Genomic DNA, 24,147 nt, shown 5'->3' on the forward strand with positions numbered 1-24,147 from the left:
ATCCCGGATCCTATACGTACTAGAATAGTGCACGTGTTTTGTCTCTATGAGCGACACCATAGCAGTCTCTGGCTTCAATTTCTACTCCCTCTCCGATCGAACGTGATGATACTACAGGTTAGTCAAATTGTATGTGATAGTTAAGCTATCAATGCGATCGAACATCATTGCATTATTGCCATGGAGTATCGTGACGAAAGATTTTTTTATAAAAAGTACGTATAGAGATGTATGCGAGTACAAGAAAATTATAGATTTGGTATAGCTACAATGCTAAAAATAAAACAATAATAATTCTGATATATCACCAATAAGTACAACCAGTCTAACACTACTACTATTTGCTAGTAAGCTAGTATTTAACATCAATTAACAGAGCGACAAGACATCCCATACCAGATCAGCTTGCACCAAGACACGCACAGCCACAAAACCTCATGGCAGCGGGAGGCTTGAGCGGCTAGCCTGCCCAGGGACAGAGCCCTAAGGAGGCTGGTAGGGGCCATTGCCCCCCTCCCCAAAAATATTCCGTAGTAGTTATCTTTAGATTAAGAATAATTTAGACCTATATATTTAATGTTTGATCGAATTAACATAGTTATCTCCTCGCTCGCTTCGTCCCGTGGCCAGTATTTGCAACCACCGGGTACGGCGAGGTGAGGAGAGATGGGCTCCGACGTCACCACCATCCAGAATTCCTGAGAGACGGCGACGTCGTCGAAGCGCCCGCGAGGCGGCGGCGGCGACCGTCCTGCCCCACTACGGGGCACGTATGGCCGTACGAGAGTCGAGAGCCACAAGCTCGAGTGCTAGAACGTGCACGTACGGCCCGGCGGCGGCTGCCCGACACCGACCCACGCCGCCCGGGCCATGCATTGCATCCTTTTTTATTTCCTGGCCATGCCAGTTTTTTGTATACGGAAGCTCATTTGACACAGCCGCAGGTAGCGGCAAGCCGGCAAATGGTTGTCGCATCGGCGTCGGCTAGTGTGACGCATACACACCGTACGCGTAGCTCAGTACGGCGCACGGTCATGGGCAGAGGCTTCCGAGTTCCGACGACGTGCTCGGGACTTTCACGTTGCCGCAGGAGCAATCCCGTCAGCCAGCTAAATTCAATGTCTGGCACCGATCGACCAACCGAAGACGTCCTTGCTAGCGTCAGATCGTCTCCGGCGAGCACGTCTTAGCCCCCTGCACTGCACCGCCATGGCGCCGGAGAGGCGGAGACCAAACCCAAACCTAGGAGCGAGGAGGCTTCAGCGGCGGCGGCATGCGTGCCAGTGCCAATGTGGCAGCGTCACGCCCGCCCACATGCTCCGGCAGATCGGCACCAAAAAATTACCAGCAGCGCCGTGCGTGCGCGGTTGGTAATTTTGGCATTGTTGCGGCAAACGAACGGCGATCCGTCACGTTCGATTCCATGTTCTCAGGTCTGAAGCGGCTCAACGAACTACTGCCGCCACCTGTCGGTGACACGTCCCAGCTCGCAGCCCCACAGGTGTGCCGAGCTCAGAGATCGCCGGACAATCGTCAGCGAGCCCCACCTCGTGCAAGCTGCCACGGCGCCGGCCGCCTGGAGTAGTTTAATATCGATCGGTGAGCGAGAGGAAAGGGAGGGGACCTTCTGGAAGCCTGCAAAGGTAGGTGAGGACGTGAGGTGAGGTGAGGTGCAGCACGTTGAGGCGCGTGAAAGCGAGCCCTCCTGCTGCCGCCTGTCACGCTCGGTGGCATCGCCATTTCATCCCATAGGAACGTACGTCATGCTGACAGTGCTCCGCCCCCATCACCGTCACCGGCTCTTGATGATCAAGATGAGCAGGAAACATGGGTATAATTCAATGCGATGCCACTTGATTTTAAGCTGCCGGACGATTGAGTTGAATGCGATCGGGAGCTCATCATGCGCTTCAGGCGAATGCGGGATCGTATTTACATGTTGGTGGTACAGGTTTAGCTAGAGCGGTTAACAGCTGCGGAATCTTGTTTGTTTTCTTCCCCGACCAAAAATGCCAAATTTATTGCTACTTTTGATGGCTTCAGAAGCCCGGGGCGGCGGCGGCCACTCGGTTCCTCCACCGCGGGCTCGACGTCGGCGTCAACCCGCCCCCCGCGACCTGGTCCCACAGCTGCACCACGCTGCCGCCGAGCGCCGTCGGGCTACGGTACGGCCCCAGCCCCATCTCCACCTTCGCCGCCGACGGGCTGAGACTGAGAGGCAGCGACCGAACCACCTCGTCCCATCCGAAAGGGCCCGTCGTCGTCTTCGATCGAGTCCGATACGCGCCTGCGTCGTCGTCGTCGTCGTGCTCCTCCGCTTCATCCTCCCGGTCGTCGTCACCGCGGGCGTATTCGTCGCCCGCGTCGTCGCAGCACCCGACGCGGCACGGGTCGCGGTAGTACGCCGTGTACCGCTCCTTGGGCGACGGCGCCGCGGCCGGCTCCGACGCGCAGGACGGCGCAGTCGGTGCCTCATCCGCGGGTGCCGGATCCAGCTCCAGAGGCTTCGTGGCGGCGGTGGCGACAGCGGTGGGCGCGGAGGAGGCACGGAGGCGCCAGAGCCCCGCGGCCGCGGCAGCGGCGAGGACCGCGGCGAGGCAGGTCCACGCGGCGGCGCCGGTGGCAGCGGAGGCCTCCGGGAGGGAGTAGAGGCGGAACGCGACGGCCTCGAACGGGTGCTCGAGGAGGTCCATCGATCTCGCTCGCCGGCGAAGGTGTGGTGCGCGCTTCTCGGCTTGGCGGACTCGCGGTTGCTCTGCTAGTCTGCTTTCTCTGCTTGGGTTTGCTTTGCTAGTAGTCGGAGTAGGAGGAGGAGGGAGTGAGAGAAGGGGGTATTTAATGGCTGAGAGGAGTGGGAGCACTGGGAGGGGGCGCTGATTGAATCTGGGCCGTTGGATGCTGAGATGGCGAGGGGATCAGAAGGGAAGATGCTGGGCATCGGAGGCGCAAGCTGGGGGGAGATGCTGAGATGGATACCGGATTCTGCATTTTTGCTTCACATTTTTTGGTTCTCTTAATTCGGTCTTTAGTTAGCTTTATGATCTCCCAAGAGAAATATGCTAGGTGCACCTACAAGACATGTACTAGATCCTTTTCAGCAGGTGAGCACCACTGCCCTTATTCCCTTGTTTGGAGGAAAAAAGAAGTTTGGCCATGAGAAGCGTTGACAATGTAAATTTGGAAGAACAAAATTGCTGAATTTGGAAAGTTTTGACCCGATTTTTTTTTATGCGCAAATGTCCAACTCCCAATCAAACTCCAACAGAAATATGAAACGCCCAACCAAAATTTCGAAATGCCGCTAGAAATGTGGAAGAGAGCTTTCACGGTAGCATGTTTCGATTGCCCGGCTGCCGTGCGATGATGATGACGCCCACTAGAACTGCTTGCAAATCGACCTCACCTCACACTCCAATTAGCAGCAGGCACTGCACGGTGAACTGTGTCCGAGTCCTTGCTGCTGGTGTCCCTAACGATTTTGGTAGCAACCACTAGGTCGGTGCGTCCGGTCCGGCCGGATGCTGATGGCTTTCGGCAACTCGGCGTGTCCGCTTGTGGCGAGCCGGAGATGCTAACGAGGTGGTGAGGCTGCCGGCGGCGGCCACCGGCAAAGTGACGGGGCGACCGGAACACGCGCGCGCACGGTTTGGTAGCAGGCTTTACTGCGACGGATGGATGCGTGCACGATTCCAACTGCTTTTGGTTGATGATGATGCGTTGTGCTTGGTTGATTTTCCAATGGGCGTTCAATGTAAAAGCAGCAGCCGTAGGGCCGGGGGTGAATTTCAGATGTGCCTTGTAACTGCGTCCCAATCGTTATGTGGCGTGTCCGTCAGGGTTTCAGACTTTGGTGCCGAGAACAGAAATCTCCTGGTTCCGTCGAGAGAGAGGTCTGCTTCAGAAGTGCAGTTTCTACTGAAAAAGGTGAAATTGCACATGTGATGCATGCACATACAGAATATTTGAATTCACTGAGATGAACTACTACAACGAACGTCTGAGACTGCACAGAGCAAACACGAACAGACTGGCCTGTCAAACGGGCCGAGCCTGATAGACTGAAGAAGCCAGCTCTTCATATAGATATGGTCTCGCTACGTTTACAACAATGATGGATGCAGAGAGAGCAATGCCCAAGAACCGTGCCGCCGCCGCCGGCCGGCCGGCCGGCCGCGAAGCTAAGACTTTCAGAGGCTCTGCAGGATCTTGAGGGTCTCGCCAATGTGCTTCTCGGGCTGGAACTGGTTGTTGTAGATGTACTGGACGACGCCGTTCTTGTCGAGCACGTAGGTCTGCCGCCCGGGCAGCGTCCCGAAGAGGTCCCCCGGTACGCCCCACTCCTTGCGCACGCGGTTCCCCTCGTCGGCCAGCAGCGTGAACGGCAGCCGGTACTTCTGCGCGAACGCCTTGTGCGACGCCGGGTCGTCGCCGCTGATGCCGATCACCTCCGCCCCCGCCTTCTTGTACTTCTCGTACGAGTCACGGAACGCGCACGCCTGCACCAAGTTCAGTCAGCTGTCAGGAGTGATGAGAAGCCGGCGTATATAGAGGCAGCAAGCTCGCAGGACAACGGCTAATTGCGAATCTGCAAGCATCAATTTTCAGTTTCCCATTGGGACTGCTGCTGCAAGCTATGAGAAGATCTCTAGTCTTGCAAGAGCTAACTTTCTGAACAAGATCCTATACTGCATAACTCGCCACAGCGGAATGGTTTCAGAGTTTCAGAACAACTTTTTTTTCTGTCTGGAACAAAGAGGTGTGGTTTCAGAGATTCAGTAACATATCGTGCCTCGCATTTGCACAAGAACGAAGCTGACCTGCTTGGTGCATCCGGGCGTCTCGTCGGCGGGGTAGAAGTAGACGACGACCGGCTTGCCCTTGAACTTGTTCAGCGACACGGGCTTGCCGTTCTGGTCCTTGAGGGTGAAGTTGGGCGGCACGCTGCCCTTGGTCACCTGCAAGCGGACCACGCCTTACAAAATTACTACACGAATCCCACCAACCAACACCTACAGTATTCACGGATGCGCTCACGCCATTTTCGGGGGGAGCCGAGCTTTGAAGCTAGTACGTACCTTGCCGCATACGATGGCCGTGGACGACGCCGCGCGGCGCCACCGCGGGGCCGGCGCGGCGGACGTGGCCCCCCGGAGGCCGCGGAACGCGGAGGTGGAGGGCGTGCAGAGGAGCGCCTGCGCGCGGGCCGGCGAGCCGCGCGACGACGATGCCCGCCGGGGCGCCAGCAGCAGGGAGGGATTGCAGCAGGCCGTGGCGGGCGTGAATGCCATGGCGGATGGGGGCGTCAGGTGAGGCCTCTGCTGCCGCTCGCGACGCTACCAATGGCCTCTGTTCTCCAATGTCCGTCCTCCCCCGTGCTGCTCGTGATGGTTGGCTGGTAGGGGATATCAGGATGAGATGGGAGTTGGGGTTTTGTGCCGACGTGGCACCCCTTGCTGCCCTTTGCTGCTGGGGGACAGGTGCGGTGGTGAACTTTCGGAGTCCTCCCGTCCTATGCCATGGCCTGCTACCTTCTTGCAATCCCCCTCAAACACTACCGAAACCTCACCTTCCATTCTGGTACTTTTGTCCGATTGACTTTGAACTCGGAACTAAAATTTCTTTAGCCCCAGTCAAAAATGAGTCATCGAAGGCTACCGACGGAAGGGTTTTAGTCCTGATTGTAAAGACCAACGGGACTAAAGCCCCCTAGTCCCGGTTGTAACGGCTAAAAAATCTGGCACCGATGTCCCTTTTTATTCTGGTTGGAAATTCCAACCGGAACAAAAGTCCTCCTTTTAACCCGGTTGATAATTCCAACTGGGATAAATTTTAAATCAACAGTCACGTTAAAAAAAGCGTGAAGGGAAAAGTATGAACGCCAAGCAATTTTAAATCAATTTTAAGTGTGAACGGTCACCTAAAAGATCTCAACTGGACTTTTCCTTAAAAAAAACAATTCATGAACGTGAAGCAATTTTAAGTCACAGATTTATCATAAGAGGTGGCGGATGATGGACGAGGATCACATTAAAACTCAAGAGGCTATATGGATGTGATGTACAATTTAAGATTTTGTGTGAAAGGCAAAGTAGCAATGCTAATGCAAGCTGTTCTTTTTTGAAAGACCGGACAAGTTCCGCCATATATATTAATAAGAAAAGACACAGTTTTTACATGTGTAAGGTACGCACACAAGAAATCACCACACAACCGATTAAGTATGTCTCCTTTAAACTGAGTAGGTTGTATTTAAGGTCTAGGATGTACCGAGCTACCTAAAAAAAATAAAAGTAAGCCTTTAAAATCAAAATTGGCTTTCGGACTGGGAGGTTGGGCCTAATAGGCTTTGCCGGCCCATAGCGGAAGTTATATGAGTAGAAAACAGTGAAAAGGCCGTCTATTGGGCCAAAAATCTGCGGTCCGTCCACCCTGCCCGGAATTCTTATCAGGCTTGCGGAAGCCAGTATGTTACTCGGCTTCCCCTGCTTCAAGAGTTGTGCGCGAGGTATTGGGCCGTCTGATCCCTTTCTTCTCCTCCTCTCCTCTTGTCACGCCGCCGCCGACTTCCATGCCACTGCCGCTCCCCGCGCGGGCCGAGTGAGTCTAGGGAGTGGGTAGGGTGTGGGCGGGGGTGGTCAGCGGCGAGGTCGCCGCCGACCTCCGGTGGTGGTTGAGGCGGCAGCGAAGGCGAGAAGGTGCGGTAGCGCTGGCGGCCGGGCGGGGTCGGATGGCCGGTGACCGGAGGCGGGGGCGAGGATGCCATGGGGTTAGGAAAGGAGGACGAGCGAGCGGCTAGGGTTGGGGGGGACAGCGGAGGTGGGTGGAAGCGGGAATGGAAAACGTCGAGAGGAGGAAAAACATGGTGTTGGTAGGCTCCTGATGAGCCTAAGTACACGTTCAACAGTTTAAACGGCTGCCGTTTGCAAGTACTAGTCATGTCACATAGAGACAGCAATACGGACAACTTATACAATGGGTTATATGTTAGGAATCAACGTGATCAAATATGGCTTGGGAGCACGAGTCCCAGTCGTCCCTTCGCAAGGCGACAGCGTACAATGGTGCTGGAGCGGGCGATATGGGTTGGGAGCACGAGTCCCCGTCATCCCTTCGCGAGGAGACGGCGCGCCCATCTCTTAGTTGGGTTGAGGACGTTTTTGTAAAAATGGCATCTCCCAGACGGCAAAAAGACGGGCATTATACGTGCCCTAAGCCAAGCAGTTATCTGGGTTAATAGATAGGAGCCCCACACCCTGCCTGATCGCTCACGGATTTAAGCATTGCGCACTGCAAAGAAAGGCAGGAGAGGTGTGAGCTGAAGCTGAGGGACTTGGGTGGGACAAGTGAGTTAGGGTACCCACATTTCTGTCATGATAAATCTAGTTCGAAAATTAATCATGTAGTTGTCTAATTTTCCAACAGTTTGTCCGCGCCACTATGGCTGCGCTCGCCACGGGCACCACCGCGGTAGCTCGCCCCACCGCGGCCCTGCCTGCCATGTGCGTCGCCAACGTGGCTTGCCCGCATCCGCGCGCTTGCGCCACTACACGCGTCCGCTCGCCACAGCCGCTTCGGCCATCCGACCGCCTCGACCTTGCCTGGCGTGGCTGCTTCATGCAATCGCACCCTTGGCCACCGCTTCGCATCCGCCGCGGCCGCTTTCCTCACCGAAAATGTGGTGGATCTACCACCGATAATTCCAACTCTTCCTCTCACTATCACTCTATTGACCGGCACAACACAGACTATGCAATCATTACTCAAATTCAAGCTACCATATAAGCAGCAAATGAATTCCGATCGAATTAAAACCTAAATTCCTTGTTCGGTAATCCCAATTGTACATATTAAAGAGCAAGAAGGATTTCGAAAAGGGCAAAAGAACACATCACGTCATCACATGAATTAAACGAGCAATTCAAGAAAAAGCAAGTGGCAAGATAGAATTTTTGTCACAGTGCCACAACTCAGCCCGGGATTGCCTACGGGACTCGATTGAGCGGCAGGAAAGATTGCGGGCGGATCGTCGATTCCTCCGGTTTCATCGTCTTCCACTCCTTCATCGATTTTGCTGGGTGTGAGGTGCACAACGGCGCAAGGAAGCTCGGGTAGGGGCGGCTCATGGCGGGACCATCCATGGCGCGCGCATCGGACAGGGTTGGATGGGGAAATGACGCCGACGGTTGGGCGTGGGGCACAGGGACAGCTAGATCAGGTGGGACCTTTAGGGTCGGGACTAACGCTGCCAGTGAGAATGGCATGGTGAAGGAGGCGGCGGACCGGCAGTAGCGCGTGGGGAGCGGCGGCACGTTGCGAGCGTGAGGAGAAAAGAACCGGGGGTTACCTTAACACCTCACGAGCGCCGATTTGGGCCTGCACCGTTAGGAAAGACCGATGTTGGCGTTCCACGCTGCAAGCTAGAAAACCTCTTTTGCACCGCGCGGGTCTGGCCTGAGAGGCTGACCAGCTCTGGGCCTGGCCCAACCTCCATCCGGTCTACCAAATGGACCCATTGAAACAATCAATGGCGTAGATAATTAACGAGAAATTTGTATTTTTGATACCCAAACACATGGTTTCGCATATTTGACAGTTCAAAGGTTGGCTTCGCAAATAAGACACCCACAAAATTAACACATTGATTTACTTGATATTATACCTCTTTAATGATCTTATTTCATCCTTTTCCATTTACTGGATTGTGAAAGGATTAAACTACCCCTTGCTTTATGTACGTACCTCTCTATCTCTGGTTCGATCAAAGCAATTGCCTCGCTCGGGCATGCCGCCGCCTGCCCAGAACGTGTCGTGATTGCCTCGCTCGGACGCGCCCGCTGCCCGCCTAGAACGATGCGGTACTGGTGCTCCTCATCTCTCTCCAAACCAGCGGGCACTGGTAGGGCCGCGGAGGTCGAGTGCGAGGACAGGCAGGAGGTCGCCAGACGTGGAGGTGCGCTCGAGGGCGTGGATGAGGTGGCATCGCCCCTTCTGTTTTACTGGAGGTAGTAATAAAAAACAGGATCCCAAACAAGAAACATCCTTCGTGGGAATTAAGCTCCCTCGCTGTTCTTTTTTTAGGGCGAGCGAGCGAGGCAGCACGCAGCCATGAGCGAAGGCGGGGTCGAGGTGGAGGTCCGCGTGGTGGGCGGCGTGCGGAGCTGATTCGTCGCGCTCCCGCTCCACCTCATCCACGCTCTCGAGCACACCTCCGCATCCGGCGACCTCCCGCCCGTCCTCGCACTCGACCTCTGCGGCCCTGCCGGTGGCCGCTGGTTTGGAGAGGGATGAGGAGCACCAGTACCGCAATCGTTCTCAGTGCGGGCGGCGGCATGTCGAGCAAGGCAATCACAACACGTTCTGGGTGGGCTGCGGCGCATCCGAGCGAGGCAATTGATCTCATCAACCAGAGACGGAGAGGTACGTACATAAAGGGATAATTTAGTCCTTTCACAGTCCAGTAAATAAAAAAAGGAGAAAATAAAATTATTAAAGTAAATCAATGTGTCAATATTGTGGGTGTCAAATTTGCAAAGCTATTTTTGAAGTGTTAAATATGCGAAGAATATTGTGGGTGTCAAATTTGCAAAGCTATTTTTTAAAGTGTTAAATATACGATGCTACGCTACGATGTTTGGGGTATCAAAGAATACAAATTTCTCGATAATTAACAGCACTGGCTTGGCTCGGAACAGATTGAACAACGCAGCCACCCAAATTTTCTTTCTCCAGTGCGCCTATCAGAGCTCCTCCAACGACTGCCGCAAGCGGAAAAAAAAAAAGGAAAAACGAAGAATCAGTGCTCTATCTGAAGCTGGGGGGCCCTTCATTGCCACCACGCTCTACTACCGCTCTGGCTCTGCGGAAAAGAGCGCGGCACCCCGTCGCCGGAGACGTCGCGGCTCGTGGACAGCCTCTGCTTCCTCCCGCTCCTCCTATCGCCGCCGCCGCTCACCTCGCACGTCCACGGCGCCGGCCTCTGCTTCGTCTCGCTCACCTGCAACGCGTCGAACGCAGGAGCAGTTAGCAGTCAGGCGCAAGATATTACTGGCCTCTGGCGATTGCAACACTAACAATTTTTTTTTAAAAAAAAACAATACATGTTTCACGACTGAAAGTGTCGCTGTGCAGCTCAACAGGCAACAAGATCTGCAGGACAACAAGATCTCAGGAGAGAATGGGAGATGCTGCCCTATCCTGAAGAATCCAAGCCGGTCGGCAGCACACAGGGCTGACAGGACTAGCAAAGCATTGCTGAACCAAGAAATCTCCTCCCCTGTGGTCCACCGTAGAGACGACCTATCCAGAACCTCTCCCCACTTTTTCCGTAGCTGGAAGGTGAGAGCAAGTCCTCACGGCAAGGACACGGCCAAATTCAGGCGACGCCGTGTAGAACGCAGCAGGTTCCTTCCATCCCAGGGAAATTCGAAAAATTCTTTGCTGCAAGGAAAACCATGTACTTTTGTGTGGCCGATGTGGACGGGAGAAAAGGCGCATCTTGGACGACCTCATGCGGTTACTTATGGGGCTTGTATAACTATCAAACTTCTTTTGACTTTAACCAAATTTATAGAATTTATAGAAAGCATATTTAATGGTGAACTTGACAAAACTAAATTTGATTTCGCAGATGCTGCTATATTTTTAGAATTTATAAAATTTACACAATTGAGGTATACTGTAGATATCTAAGGGGCAACGGACAAGCAGTAGATTATAATCGTGGACTGGAACGAAGCAGTAGCTTACCATGAAGCAGAAGCCGGACAGGCCCAGGTCCAGTTCTAGACCCGGCCGGCCGGGCCTCGGCCGCTTCGCTGCCGAGTGCATCGCCGCCGGCGAAGAACCTCGCTTGTCGACGCCGTTACATGCCGGTGTTGCTTGCGCACTGTTCCTTCCAGGAGGTGGCCGCAGCGGCGGCGAGGACGTGCTGGGCGGGCTCTGTGACTGGCCCCTGCGGCCCGGGGGAAGCCCGCTGAAGAACCCGGGGTCCAGGTCGTCCTGGAACATGTCCACGAACAGCTGCTGCAGCTCCTCGAAGGTCTCCTGCAGGGCGTACGGAAACACACGGTTCGCTCAGCCCACGGATCTAAACGCGGGATCGACGGTCCGGATCTCCAGCGACGACGGTACGAGAATGTTCTGGATGCACCCTGGTGCTTACCGTTGGCGTGGCCTGGCTCATCATGTCGGCCATCTCTCCGAGGAAGTCGCCCATCCCCGACAGCTGCGGATCATCACACACAAAGCCGGAAACCCGTCAGCAAAAACGAATTGCCTCCCACAAACCAAGCCTCTCATCAAGAAACAAATTGAGCCGGGTGTGGAGTGGTAATTACGTCGGCCTCGTCGTCCTCGCTGTCGTAAACGCCGACGTCGTAGAGGAAGCGCTTGTTGGAGTCGGAGAGCACTGCTCGCGGGATCGGCACGGAACGCAATTAAGGAATTCAGTTTTGGCTAATCAGCGGTCAACGAACAATGGAGGAGCGGGGAGAGGGAGAGATGGGAATTGGTAGCGATTGATCACCGGAGTATGCGCCCTGAATCTCCTGGAACCGCTCCTTGGCCTCCTCGACGCGCGCCGAGCTGCCGGACGCCGAGCACCGGTCCGGGTGCCATATCTGTGCACACGATCCAACCAGAGGAGTAAGTGAATCCGGCGAAACATCCTCTCGATTTCGAAGCGGATGATCGATCGAGACGGAAGGAGAGGAGCCCAGCCGAACAACATTGCCCTGCAAGGATTAATGGACGGACGTACCATGGCGAGCCTCCGGTAGGCCCCCCTGAGCTCGGCGTCGGTGCACTCCCTGTTGAGCCCGAGCACGGCGTAGAGGTCGGCGCCGGGAGCCGCCGAGGCCTCCTCCTGGAGGTTGCCTCCGCGGCCGGCGGCCATGTCGGTCGGCGCTGGCGAGCGCGCAGAAGGCTGCTGCTGCGTGCTCTGTTCTGGGAGGAGGAGCAGAGTGGCGTGAGGGAGGGAAGGGAACGGGGGCCACCCACGGCCGGAAGCAAAGTAGCAAACAAGCGGGCGCGAGGCGGGGCGAGGCGAGCAAGTTGCTTGGCCGGCCTGCGGTTCCACGCGACGCGCGAAGGCTGCAGAACCGGGGACCCTGACGCCGACGGGGCCTCGCGGGTTTTAAAGGCGAAAAGCGTGTGGTCGCATCGCCTGCTTAGCGGAGATATCCAGGTCATTTGGTTCCGGCTGTGGCTGAGCAGTTTTTGAAAAACGTACGGGAAAATGACTTCTTCAGTCAGCAGGCTACGGTGGCTCCAGTGAAATACCCGTAATACTCTTTCTTTTTTCATCCTATTTATTTTTCCTTTCCAAAATTTTTCTTTATTTTGCTCTCCTTCCCCTTCTCTCTTCCTTATCCTGCTACCGGTCTTATTTCTCTTCCTCCCTCAGGTCGCTTGACCTCCGACTCCTTGCCTCCCACCTCCCATCGCTAGCTAACCCCACCCTCCCGTCGCCGGCCAGCCCCCGCGTTCCGCCACCCCCGCCGCTCGCCATCCCCGTGCGCGCCGTCACCGTCCTCCTAGCCCCATCACCCGTGCCGTCGTGGCCCTCCGGGCTCTAGCCCCCGGCATCCGCGGCGTCGCCGCTCTTCGGCCTCCCCGCACCAGGGCGGCGACTAGAGCAATGGCATCCTCCGCACCCCGCGCGCAAGGGGCGTGGCGGGGATTTTGGCCCCACAAAGGGGATGAAGTCGTGGGGAGCCAGTTTTTTGAGGTTCTCCCTCAACTGGCTCCTCTCAGCGGGAATTGCGGGACTTCTCCGGCGAAGCCGTTTCGTGTTCCCTCGTTTAGCAGGATTTCACGAGAAACTGGTGGAGAAGCCGCTCAAGAAGCCCTGCCAAAGGGGACCTTACTACCAGCAGAGTAACAAAAGCAGGACCGAGCAAAATACCACTAATTAACTTACGGTTTCTGCTGTTTGTTAGAGATTCCAGCAGCACAAAATTACTTAGGCTCCTTTGGAACAGCGGAAAACTAAAGGAATTTTGAAGGATTTCTTTTGATATTCCTTCATTAAAAAAAATTCTTAAGATGCGGCCTGCACGTGCCTAGCTGTGAAATCCGCTATTACCATTATATTTGAACTCTCGAAGCTAATAAAGTCACTTTAACAATTCCTTTAAATAATTAAGTGTCAAAAGAGAGAGAGAGAGTAACGACTGTTAAGACCAGGATACATTGAACCAGTAGGCGCACGTCGGCAAGGACAGTAGGACACGACACACGCGTGCATGCACATTGCATCGGCTAACCAGATTCATTAGTGGCGAGATAATTAACAATTTGTCGCGTGACTCGTGTGGACCGGCCCCTTTCTCTGGAAGCATCCTTGTTTGGGCAAGTTGTTTAGGCGATCGGGGCAGCCGGAGGCAGGCCACGGCCGCAGTACGCGAACCACCCGACCACCTTAACCTTATCCCCCGGGCCCCCCGGAACACCGCCCGCCGCTCGCCGGCCGCCGGGCCCCGCCGCACACGGCGGCATCTGCCGACGATATCCCGATCGACCCCAGCTCCGGTGCACACTACTGTTCTGGAGAAACTTGATCATACATTCTTCTCGCGTTCTAGACAGGTGCCTACGTGCCCGATCCCGTGCTTTTGCTGGGCTAAACTTGCGCGCGGCCGCCGATCGGTGCGGCTGGAAAGATGGATCGAACGAGACCCCGAGATGGACGAGCAGGAACCAGGAAGGAAAGCCGCGACGCGAGCGCGACGCCGTGACCCACGAGCTCTCCCTCCTGGTTGACGAGACGGAAGGGACCCACGCGGACGGGGACGGTGAGTGAGGCGCGCGCCGCGCCCGGCCGGGACCCCCGCCCCGCGGGGCCGAGGAGATATTTCCGGGGCCCCGCGCGCCTCTGGAGAGTTCGGTTCCGTGCCCCTTGAGGCGTTGATTTGACTGACGCCGGCCGCCGCGCTTTGCGGCACGAGGCCTCTAGAGAAAGGCATGGTGGCATCTACGACGACGTGGATGTCGTCAGGGCCGGCCGGCCACCAGCGACGCGCGCGCTGACGAGCTCAAAAGCGCAGGGTCTCGAGGGGGACCCGACCCGACGACCCCCGCCGCAACGCGTACGCGAACGCGAACGCGCGCTCACGGCCACACGGCACCGTCGGGCCAGCCGGGGAAGCGAGCACAAGCTTTCCGTATCCGGCAAAAAAGGGCGGGGCACGGGAATGAGCATACGAAGCGTCCAGAGGAGCACGCTTCCGTTTCTGGCATACGTAGGATCTCCGTCTGCCTGCCATTTGTGGAGATGCGCAGGAGGAGGACCGGAGTAGTAAATGCCGACTGGTACACGTAGCGACGTGGCGTGGGTCGGGCCACCCGGGGCACAGTGCTGGTGGTGGGCCTTTTGTTTATGCGAGCCGTCCCAGAGGCCAGAACATTCCGCGATCTGCTTTTTTTTTTTCGGTATATAAGCAAAGCAAAGGGGAATCCGGGCGGACAGCTGCTGTACCCAACAAGGTACGAAAAGACGAAAAGTGTTCGAGAGGGATCCTAGCGCTCGATTACTTTAGGGATCATAATGCCATGTAAGATTCGTGCGTCGCGTACCCAAAAATCCGTTCGAATTTTCGCGTGTTGCTCTTACGTGTGAAGTTGTGGCTTCACGGGCGTGCATGTGAATTGGTCAATCATCATGGCCATTGAAATGCACGGGCGAGTCAATTGATAGATGCCGGCGGACGACGAGAACGGTCAGGAAAACGAGTGCGCGCACGTTCACCGTACGTGGTTGGCGCCTCCTTGCAGCACGGGGAGGAAAAAGCCTTCAAACGCGGGCGTCGGACGGCGTCGGACCGGCGGCCGCGCCTGCTGCCGCGGGTGGTGGAGGAGCGCTGCCCTGACGAGGTGGGCGGCGGCGGAGACTCGCCGATGACCCCCGACGCGCCGGCGGGCGTGCCGCGCGGGTGCTGCCCGGTGTACGTGGGCTTGTTGGAGCGTCGGCGGTTCGTGGTGCCGACGGCGTACCTGGGCATGCCGGTGTTCCGGAGGCTGCTGGAGAAGGCGGAGGAGGAGTCCGAGTTCCACTACGGCGGCGGCGGCGTCACCATCCCCTGCGACACCGAGGCGTTCAAGTACATCCTCCTCGTCTTGGAACGCCACCGCCAGGGGCTCGTCGACGACGGTACGGCATCGCCTCGCATGCGGGCCGCGAGTTGGGCCGTGAACTCATGTGGGCCGTTTTGATTTAGGACTACCTTGATTTGGGTGCGGCCCGTGAATTCGGTTTCATCTCTTGTTTTCCTTTTCGCGTGCAGAAGGGAACGCCAAGGACGGAGGAGAGCATGGCGGATCGTCGTCGCACGGTCAAGCTCAGGCCTGTTTAGTTGTCTGAATTTGGTGTCCCAAATCACTGTTGTAGCACTGTAGCACACTGTAATGTTTCATTTGTATTTGTGAATTATTGTTTAAATATTGACTAATTAGGCTTAAAAGATTTATCTCGCAAAGTACAACAAAACTGTGCAGTTAATTTTTGATTTCATCTACGTTTAGTATCTATATACATATACCGCAAGTTTGATGTGATAGGGAATTTTCTTTTTGTATAGTGTTAAAGTTGGGAGTTCGGGAACTAAACAGGCCTCAACCGATGACAAGCTCCGCTGCGGACGGCGGCGTTATCGGTGCAAAGGCCATCATCGTCCATGGGACGTAGGAAGCGGTAGCAAATAAAGAAAGAACTAGCTCAAGCGAGTAACACGAACAGTAGTGTTGTGTTGTGCCGTTGTCATTTTTCACTGTAAGTTTGTGACGGGGCGGCGCATGTGTCCCCGGACGCGGTACGGCGTCCACACCACAGTCGCTCTCGAACGTTCCCCTCGCTCTTGCCCTCTTTTTTATACTGGCAGTAGTACTCGATCACCAGAGCCCATGCTCTGCCAGCCTCGCTGCGCGTCGTGCGCCCACGCTGCCACGCAGCGTCGATCCGCACGAGCGGTTCCATTCTACTCCGCTGCGGGCCGCGGCCTCCAGACTCCAGTACTCTTCATCACGGGCCCACCGGACGCTGGTGCTGCCGCCGTGCGTGGCGGCCGCCGCGCGTCGCCAGCCGGCAGGTGACAAGTGTGCATGCCACGTACTCCGTATTATAGGGAGACGTCAGCGTCAGCGGCCGGGCCCACCCCGCGCCAGGGTGCCGAGCGCCCGAGCGTACGTGGCGTGCCGGCTAACCACCGGCGACGACAGCAACGACTCCCGTCGCGCCGTTCGACAGGCACAGCGCAGGTAGGCCAGCGGCAGCCAGGGCCCAGCGCGGGGCGAGCTCGATCCGCCGGCACCAATCCATATTGCAGCCCAACGGGAGAAAGGTGGGTTGTTGTGGCCCCCTCTCTTTTTGCTTTATTTTATCATCACGTAAAAATATGATAATTTTTTTATAAAGTATCCATTTTCAATTCCATGTGTACTGTTATCTTTCTTATGATAAATTTATAAAACAAGATTCATATTGCATATATTTTGAAATAGTTTTTATATACTGGCAACTTATACTTAAATGTGTTGAGCTACTATATAAATGTACATATATACATAAATTGCTACAAAACTAATTTTGGCCCTCATGTTTTTTTTTACCTATATGAAGTATCTAAATAATTTTCACATTATCTGTACATAAGTTGCTAGACATCCTGCACATATACAATTGTCACACAAGTTGTCACACGCATAAGTTGATAGTGCTACACACAAGATGTTGATTTAGTATGCATAAATCGACAGTGATCTCTTGATCACTACATAATATATGAATGAAAAATCTCTATAACTTGATGGTTCCACAGCTCGTGCCATACAAGTTAATTGTATAAGTTAGCATGCAATCTCCGCATAAGTTAGTATAAATTGTATACAAGTTGGCAGTACCTCTACACATAAGTTGTCAACACGAATAAAATTACACCAAAATATATGCAAGGGGATCTAGTTTTGTAGGTCTCGTAATAAGGAATACAATGGTGTAAACAGAATTAAAAAACAAACTTTATATGTGAGAGAAATGATATTTTTAAATGGGAGGAGCAACTTGTTGGTTCACGTCAGCATCTTTTTATTTTCTTTCAACTCTGTTTCGTGGTTACTGCTAGTGGGATAATGATGACATGCATGCTTAGAATACAGGATAAGTAATTCCCGTACAGGTCGTGCGATTGGTTGAACGCGACCTGTCGCGCGTTAGCTTGATCCATTCGGAAACGAGGCTGTGGCTTGGGGGCACGTATCTTGCCTGATCGGCGATAGAGATCCGTTGATTGCTTGGAGGCGTGACGGAGCTGACGATTCCTTCCTATTTCTTGTGTGGGGTATCTTCGATGCGCCGTGCTCGTGCAGCGAACAATTCGGGGGTCCGAGGAATCCCATTCCACGCCACGTCCGATACATATCCGTCCTTCATCCACTTTATCGGAACCAATCCATCTTTGTTTTTTTCCCGAATCCAATCCATCTTTGTTTTATCCGAAAATGTCAAAGCTTTTGTTGTGTCATACCCTTGGTACTATATCTCCGGACCTAGAGTTTTGCGTATTTGCAATTTGCAAGCACTAGTGTGGATAGCATCATAGCAATCCATCGACACATGGTTTTCGTTGCGTACGGAACCCTCTCTCCCGTCATCTTGAAAAAGATGTATGCGGACATATTTTAAAGCGTTGTAATATCAAGTTTGTTTTACGAGCTGGCCAGTTCAAAAAAGAAAATGATATGATGCTATATACACGTCGAGTAACTTGAAAACGGAGGTTTTATTCTATCAAGGAATGGCGACTACCTGATTCCAATAAGGCAGTCTAGGCCATATTCTTTACCTTCAAGTATCAGAGTTGAGTATTTCGCAACAAAAAAAAAAAAGAGCTGAGCGACCTATTTCTAAATCTACCTCCAATCTCCATCTTGATTCAAATTTAAGGTCTCCCGTCTCGATGTTGTACTATGGGCGGTCTTTTGTTGACGCTTGTTCTTGACATACTTTTAGTGCCATTTAATTAGTATTTTCATGCATATTCTTGTACTAACCCATCACTTGGCACCTGAAATAACCATGTTTTGACATGTGCAAGATATTTTGGAGGATATTCAGTTTTGGTAGGAAATTAGGCTAAATATGCATTTTTGGATAGAGCCTCGAACGAGCAGTGGACCATAGGAAGACGAAAATTAGGAGGCACAAAAAGGGTCCAGGCTGATTGGCCTGAGGGCCAATCGACCTAGGGTCTTTTCACCCCCTCTCGTACTCATTTTTGGCAAGCAATCCTCCAAAATGACTTAAAGGCTAATTTTCTGAAGATATGACAAGGATCACTTCGGGATCAAGGAGGAATCAAAGAAGATCAAGCGGAGATTTGGAAAGTTATTGAAGATCAATCTCATCCCGAAGCTACCGATGTGCTAGGCCCACATGCATACAAAATAAGGTTCCAGAATATTGAAGAAGACTTGACGACCAAGCTGGATGCGAGGGGGTAAAAGGAAGGGCCAGGCCGATCGGCCTACCCCTCCAGGCCGATCGGCCTACCCCTTTCCTTCGCCCGTTCACCTTCCAATTTAAACCATGGGTCCTCCAGACTATAAATGTGCCCAAAATTCATCGACACAGAGGATCCATCCACTAGAACTCGACAAAACTAAGGGGACACACTAGAGGGAGCTGAAGACCGCTGCAAGTCTTCGAAGTTGTCTAGAAGATGGCTTAGGCCGACCCTAACCACCATAGCCTCCCTACGCGATTGTGCCATGGTGGAGTTCAGGAGCTAGTTGGGATCATCAATGGTATGTACTCGGAGGTGGTGATCTAAATACATCTATTATATGAGCTTTGTTCTTCATGTTATCCGATTTGTTAGCAACTCGATACCTCCTTTTATGCTCTTCTACCTATCATGAATATGCTTGTTCCTGTGTCTAATTCGTGGTTAGACTTCATAGCATGCTTTATGTAATCATGGTGATTAGATCTAGTATGTTGACCCTTCATGATAGCTAGACACGTTTACCTTGTGATCGTACCCTTAATCTACCTACGGTGATAGAGAGGATCGTGACGGGGGTCTTTCTTGTGTAAGGTGGGGGATTTCGGGAGGTTGACCGGAGGTAGTAGTTTAAAGATTGATTTGGATGAGATGCATGTTGTGCTTGCTCACTAGCTAGAATTGCAACTAGAAGATGATAGGCTTTTGCTATCATATATATATATATATATATATATATATATATATATATATATATCTCTGTGTGTGTGTGTGTGTGTGTGTGTGTGTGTGTGTGGATGAGATCAATTTGTGCTCTTATGACTAATCTTTACAACAAGTTTACCTTTATATACAATCGATGCTTCAAGTTAGGACTAATCCATTAGATTAGATGAAAAATCCTAGTCAATTCGCTGCCGATCCATGGATTGGAAAACCTTGGAGGAATACTCTAATGGAAAGAATACGATGATCCGTGCGCTTGTGGTTCACAAACTGACGTGTTAACTGCCGTCAACAAGCTTTTCTGGCGCTGTTGCCGGGGATCGGCAACTCGAATCCTGGGGCAATCCATCTAATTTTTCGGACTAACCCTAATTCCTTTTTATTGTGTATACTCTATTTTTCTTGTTTGCGTCCTTGAAAGCAGGTAAATACTAGACACAAGATGATCAAACATAGACTTCATCAAGTCTTAATTCACTCCGATAAGATGATAACTACATCAAGCTCAACTCTTTAGCAGTAGGTGCTAACTTTGTCAGTGGCCCAACATTTGCTATCGAGTCCACACTGATGAAGACAATACGATTGATGATAAGCAAGGTATTCCATTGTGTCAATTATTTTTTAGAGTAATTTTTCTTAAAGATTTTAGAGCACCTAAGTAGCACTCAGTAGGTCTAGGTTTGACTCTTCGTGGGAGCGAATTAACTGGGTCTGAATAAAAAAATTACACAAAAAATAGGTAGGGGCTTCCCTGCTAACTTCGGTCAAAAAATGTTTCTTGAGATTTGTTTGTTCAAGTAGTAGGTGTTGGAAGCAACCATGTCAAGCAAAGAGAAAAAATTGGAGGACCTCTCTGAAACATAAGGTGAGGATTTAGAGTTAATCAAGATTGGAAGCAACAAGATTAGAAGCACCATGACACTACCAATTTTCTCCAATGGAATTCTTAAGAGATTCTAATTGTGTGATGCAATCGAGGAAGAAAACTGCTCAGATTATCGACACAAAGCGTAGGAGCCTCCTCTGATCCCAGCACCTTGGCTAAAGCAAGAATTATGGAGAAGAAGCATCATTGCCACCATGCTACTCGCTGGTGCAACAATAGTGATGATGTTCAAGCTAAAGGATGTGCGGCATAATACCCCAAAGACCACAAGAGTAAGATCATCAACATCTCCGGATCAATTCGCGAGAAGCCACTATTGTCATCAAGATTTTGTGCGACCTCAAAAGTAAATAACATAATATTTTTGGATATTTAGAAGCCCCATGAAGTCTACGTTCCAACGAATCAAGAAGCAAGGCAAATGGAGGTTCCTACAAGTGGTTATGGCCAAATCATTGAACAGTCGCGTGTCTTGAAAATCAGTTTTGAACATCACACAGTGCTGAAATAAAATGGGCATAACTCTCTCATTTGAACTCCATTTTAGATGAATGACTACTTGTTCGAAAGGTAATTTCATAAACTTATAGAGCTATATTTCGGTATATGTTCTATTCTGAACGCAGGGAAAAATCCATGAAGAAGATGCAGCAGCAAGATGATGATAACAAGATAGAGGAGATGAAGATAAGAACAAGAAGGAGGAGATGAATATGACAACAATGAAGGGGAGCTTGGCCAATGCTTTCATTGAGTGTACATAGTCAAATTCAGAGGCTTAGAATAGAAGAAAAACCTCAGAGCATTGGCACATAAAGACACAAGCAGGCTACATTCAATACATGAAAATGTTAGAAGCGAACCACGAAGGATTGCAAAAGATGACATCAAGTTGCAAGGACACTTTGAATTCTCGCACAATGGACCATGGCTTCACATGAACATGAGTATGGTGAGGAGTCTAGATACATGACTATAACTAAAGCGCTTTGCGGGAGGCAACCCATCCTTTTATTTATTTTTCTATATTAAGATGATGGTCTATATTGTGCTCTTTAATCAAACCCATCAAACCCATCAAGTAACATTGTACCATTGCTCTAACAAATTCTGCAACAATATGTTGTATGTTTTAAATAATATTGTTGGAGCACTTTGTTATTTGATCTTGGAAAACTTATAGACCCTTTTTGGGTGCTTTTAGGGTTTAGAGTCTTTTTCTTTGTGTCTTTTTAGAGAGGAATATGAAGTATGGCACCACCTTTCGATTCTAAACTTGTGGCTAGTTAATTTAGACTAACTTCTATTTTGTTTTAGACCACCTCCATATCATGTCATTTCATGTTATTTTTATCAAAACCTTTTTCCGCCTAAGCCTACCTATTAGCCCCACCAAAAACTAGAGCCAACAGAGCTAGAATTAACTTGTGTTGATCGGCTTGTTGCACCATTCAAATCAGCCTGAGTTGCTTTTGCCTCTGTTCTGACTTAGCCTTTTACCTAGAGCCATCCTAAAACAATAGGATTTTCTTTTCCACCCAAAAATAAGCCCTGTTTCCTTTTTATTTTTAAACCACCTTAGTTAGAATTTCTATGCTTGATTTCTCTTTCAAAATTCTTATTTCAAGCTAAAAATATAGGACACCGATGAACCTACCCTTAGCCCTGTTAGTTTGGTTGTTGAAGATTTTCGATGAATGATTTTCTTGTTGACATTGCTTGACTTCTTATGAAGTGGCCAGCCTTGCTTTGTCATTCTAAGCAATTCTTTTTGACTCAACTAATTGCAGAACAACATCGATAGTCTTTTTCAACCTTGTTAACCCCTATGTTTGCTAACCCTTTTGTATATGCATTTGCATTTGTTCCATCATTCATGTGTTAGTTTGGCTTTCTCCTAAAACTTTATGATGAATGGTTTCACATCTATGTTAATGCTTTGATTAGGCATTTCCCTTTGCAATCATATGTAAACGTGGTGTTTAAACTTGGTTGTAGACCATGATCATTCCGTTTTATAAACCTTTCTAGCTATTCATATTGTCTCCATATTGCATTGGTTGGTTCTTAAGCTTTCCAATGCGCTCTATTTTTCTTGTCCTGTAAAGAGTTATTGATCTTGGGATAAGCATGGTGTTTGTCCTTGATTAAAGATTTTTCTTATGGATATGGAGGATTTCAGCAACCTAGTTGTAAGCACGGTGCTTAGAAGCGCTTTCACGAAAGTAAAAGAGAAGAAATTGAAGGATAATAAAGGCGATAAAAGTGAAGAAGCATAAAGATAAGCTCCGGACGATGAGAACAAGGATTTCAATAATCACAAAATGTTTCATCTTCTTCTTCCATGCCTAGCACAATGCTAAGCATGGGGGAGAACTTGACGGATGAAGAATACAAGGATCACGGTCACCAGAAGATGCTCATTTTTCTTCTTCCATGCTAAGCACAATGCTTAAGCATTGGGGAGGTTGCACTACACTTCATTACAAGCATCGAAAGGATGGTAAATTGTTTCTCAACCTTCTCTTTGTCCATCTCTTTTTAAATACCTGTGTATATAAGTCTTCAACCATAGACTCGTTGCAACCTTTGTATGTCTCCTGATAATAACATGGCTACTAGGAGTACAACCTAAGTTTTTGCTAAATCATGATCACCATCACCTTGTGCCCACCACGATGTTAATAATTTTGTATAATCGTGCTTATGGAAAAATGATGAAGGTTGCTGCCTTGTTTCACCTACACAATGTTGTATATGACTTGACTAATTGCTCTCTATTTAATGAACTTAAATTGATTAAATACCGGCTCTTTTAATTGTGGAGGTTAAATGACTAAATCCTAGACCCGCAAACTCTATATTGCTCTTTGATTTAAGTTTACAGATGACCTGATAACTTGATTTGTTTTTATTTAAAATTAATTCATATGATGTCTACATTTGTGAATCTCTTACAAAGTTCTACCTACCAAAGTCTATATACATACATGATCTTTCATGATGAAACTTTTAGATTGCAAACTTATATTTTTATGAGTTGAATTAAGATTGATTTTTGTGGTATGAGACCTAGAAGCTAGCCATCTCCTTTGTGCAAACCTTTTTCTTGCTAGCCTTTCTGTCCATGCATTATGACTTTCTACACCAGAAATTTCACAAACCTCAATGGGCATCCAAGCTAAACCCAAATTATCATTTTTGTGACTACCTTCTTGACCGCAACCTATTATTAAGTATGAAAAAGTATTTTGATGACGTAGAAGATCAAAGATTTTGATACTTACATCAGCAGTTTGTCTTTCTTCCTTTTCATGCTCGAGGACGAGCATCGTCTAAGCATGGGGGAGGAGTCATCGCATTGTCTCTAACTACTGCTGAGTAAAGTATTATGTTGCAAGAAATTCTAAGGAACAAAAAGAAAAAGAAAGAAAATGAAAAAAATGAGGAAATAGAAAGAAAGAAGAATGAAAAAGAAAAAAATATAAAGAAGAAAAAGAATAAAATGCTCCTCATTTTTTTAGGCTCATTAAAGTTCCTAGTGCTATCAAGATTAAGGATTAATCCATACTCATTTTCCAACCATGTGCAATCTGATTACGAGAACTTCATTTGTGTATCGCAATCACCCTTTGCTCTTGCACATGTCCACTATCTAAATACGTGTGTTTCATCCCTATCCCTCTCCAACATTTATTTTCCATAGCTTTTTTGACAAGTCTCAGTAATTTCAATAGATCTCTCTCTTAATTTGACTATATTTTAGATATAATATTTTGTTAGGATTGTTTTTACCTACCAAGCTCCACATAAGCCTTCCACTTTCATATATGAGTAGAATAGGTTGAAAATAATCTAGTATTGGCTTGAGTGACTTGATGAGATGAGTGTTTCCATGAGCTTTTGCACGACCATCTCACTTGTGTTGGATTTGCATCTTTTTGAAAAACTCTTCACAATGGGACAAGGTCAAGTCTAAAGTTTGCTTAATTTCAAGAGCATTGTATTTATTTTGTTGTGGCATGTTCTTTATTACTA

General features: G+C 50.2%; 4 protein-coding genes across 5 annotated transcripts; 1 reads left to right on the top strand and 3 right to left on the bottom strand.

Moving 5' to 3' along the window:
* Nucleotides 1-1,853: 1,853 nt before the first annotated feature.
* LOC101762020 lies at nt 1,854-2,819 on the bottom strand. The gene has a single exon (XM_004964561.3). The coding sequence runs from the start codon at nt 2,691-2,693 to the stop codon at nt 2,040-2,042; it is 654 nt and encodes a 217-aa protein (XP_004964618.1). The 5' UTR covers nt 2,694-2,819; the 3' UTR covers nt 1,854-2,039.
* A 1,106-nt stretch (nt 2,820-3,925) lies between these two features.
* On the bottom strand, nt 3,926-5,404 carry LOC101761608 (peroxiredoxin Q, chloroplastic). Its single transcript, XM_004964560.3, has 3 exons — nt 5,076-5,404; nt 4,818-4,955; nt 3,926-4,496 (listed from the first exon to the last, which is right to left on the bottom strand). The coding sequence occupies exons 1-3, from the start codon at nt 5,286-5,288 to the stop codon at nt 4,188-4,190; spliced, it is 660 nt and encodes a 219-aa protein (XP_004964617.1). The 5' UTR covers nt 5,289-5,404; the 3' UTR covers nt 3,926-4,187.
* A 4,164-nt stretch (nt 5,405-9,568) lies between these two features.
* Nucleotides 9,569-12,095, bottom strand: LOC101760953 (chaperone protein DnaJ). 2 transcript variants are annotated; one of them, XM_004964559.3, is made up of 6 exons: nt 11,759-12,095; nt 11,525-11,618; nt 11,337-11,407; nt 11,162-11,224; nt 10,747-11,043; nt 9,569-9,994 (listed from the first exon to the last, which is right to left on the bottom strand). In XM_004964559.3, the coding sequence occupies exons 1-6, from the start codon at nt 11,891-11,893 to the stop codon at nt 9,824-9,826; spliced, it is 831 nt and encodes a 276-aa protein (XP_004964616.2). In that variant the 5' UTR covers nt 11,894-12,095; the 3' UTR covers nt 9,569-9,823. The 2 variants fall into 2 exon arrangements, with proteins under 2 accessions (XP_004964616.2, XP_022681421.1); XM_022825686.1 differs by lacking the exon at nt 9,569-9,994 and adding an exon at nt 10,062-10,437.
* A 2,624-nt stretch (nt 12,096-14,719) lies between these two features.
* Nucleotides 14,720-15,424, top strand: LOC101760537 (auxin-responsive protein SAUR21). The gene is made up of 2 exons (XM_004964557.2): nt 14,720-15,148; nt 15,282-15,424. Exons 1-2 carry the CDS (start codon nt 14,896-14,898, stop codon nt 15,356-15,358), a joined length of 330 nt encoding a protein of 109 aa, XP_004964614.1. The 5' UTR covers nt 14,720-14,895; the 3' UTR covers nt 15,359-15,424.
* The last annotated feature ends 8,723 nt before the right edge of the window (nt 15,425-24,147 follow it).

This window comes from Setaria italica, chromosome IV (genome assembly GCF_000263155.2).
Source record: "Setaria italica strain Yugu1 chromosome IV, Setaria_italica_v2.0, whole genome shotgun sequence".
In the NCBI taxonomy this organism is placed as follows: domain Eukaryota; kingdom Viridiplantae; phylum Streptophyta; class Magnoliopsida; order Poales; family Poaceae; genus Setaria; species Setaria italica.

Excerpts from the sequence above, each read along its gene's own strand:
- LOC101760953 (XM_004964559.3), bottom strand. The coding sequence starts at position 11,893 with ATGGCCGCCGGCCGCGGAGGCAACCTCCAGGAGGAGGCCTCGGCGGCT. Across the intron at positions 11,408-11,524 it reads GATTCAGGGCGCATACTCCG|TGCTCTCCGACTCCAACAAG; the intron begins GTGATCAATCGC and ends TCCCGCGAGCAG. Across the intron at positions 11,225-11,336 it reads GCGAGGACGACGAGGCCGAC|CTGTCGGGGATGGGCGACTT; the intron begins GTAATTACCACT and ends GATGATCCGCAG.
- LOC101762020 (XM_004964561.3), bottom strand. The coding sequence starts at position 2,693 with ATGGACCTCCTCGAGCACCCGTTCGAGGCCGTCGCGTTCCGCCTCTAC.
- LOC101760537 (XM_004964557.2), top strand. The coding sequence starts at position 14,896 with ATGACCCCCGACGCGCCGGCGGGCGTGCCGCGCGGGTGCTGCCCGGTG. Across the intron at positions 15,149-15,281 it reads CCAGGGGCTCGTCGACGACG|AAGGGAACGCCAAGGACGGA; the intron begins GTACGGCATCGC and ends TTTCGCGTGCAG.
- LOC101761608 (XM_004964560.3), bottom strand. The coding sequence starts at position 5,288 with ATGGCATTCACGCCCGCCACGGCCTGCTGCAATCCCTCCCTGCTGCTG. Across the intron at positions 4,956-5,075 it reads CGGCCATCGTATGCGGCAAG|GTGACCAAGGGCAGCGTGCC; the intron begins GTACGTACTAGC and ends GTCCGCTTGCAG. Across the intron at positions 4,497-4,817 it reads CGCCCGGATGCACCAAGCAG|GCGTGCGCGTTCCGTGACTC; the intron begins GTCAGCTTCGTT and ends AACTTGGTGCAG.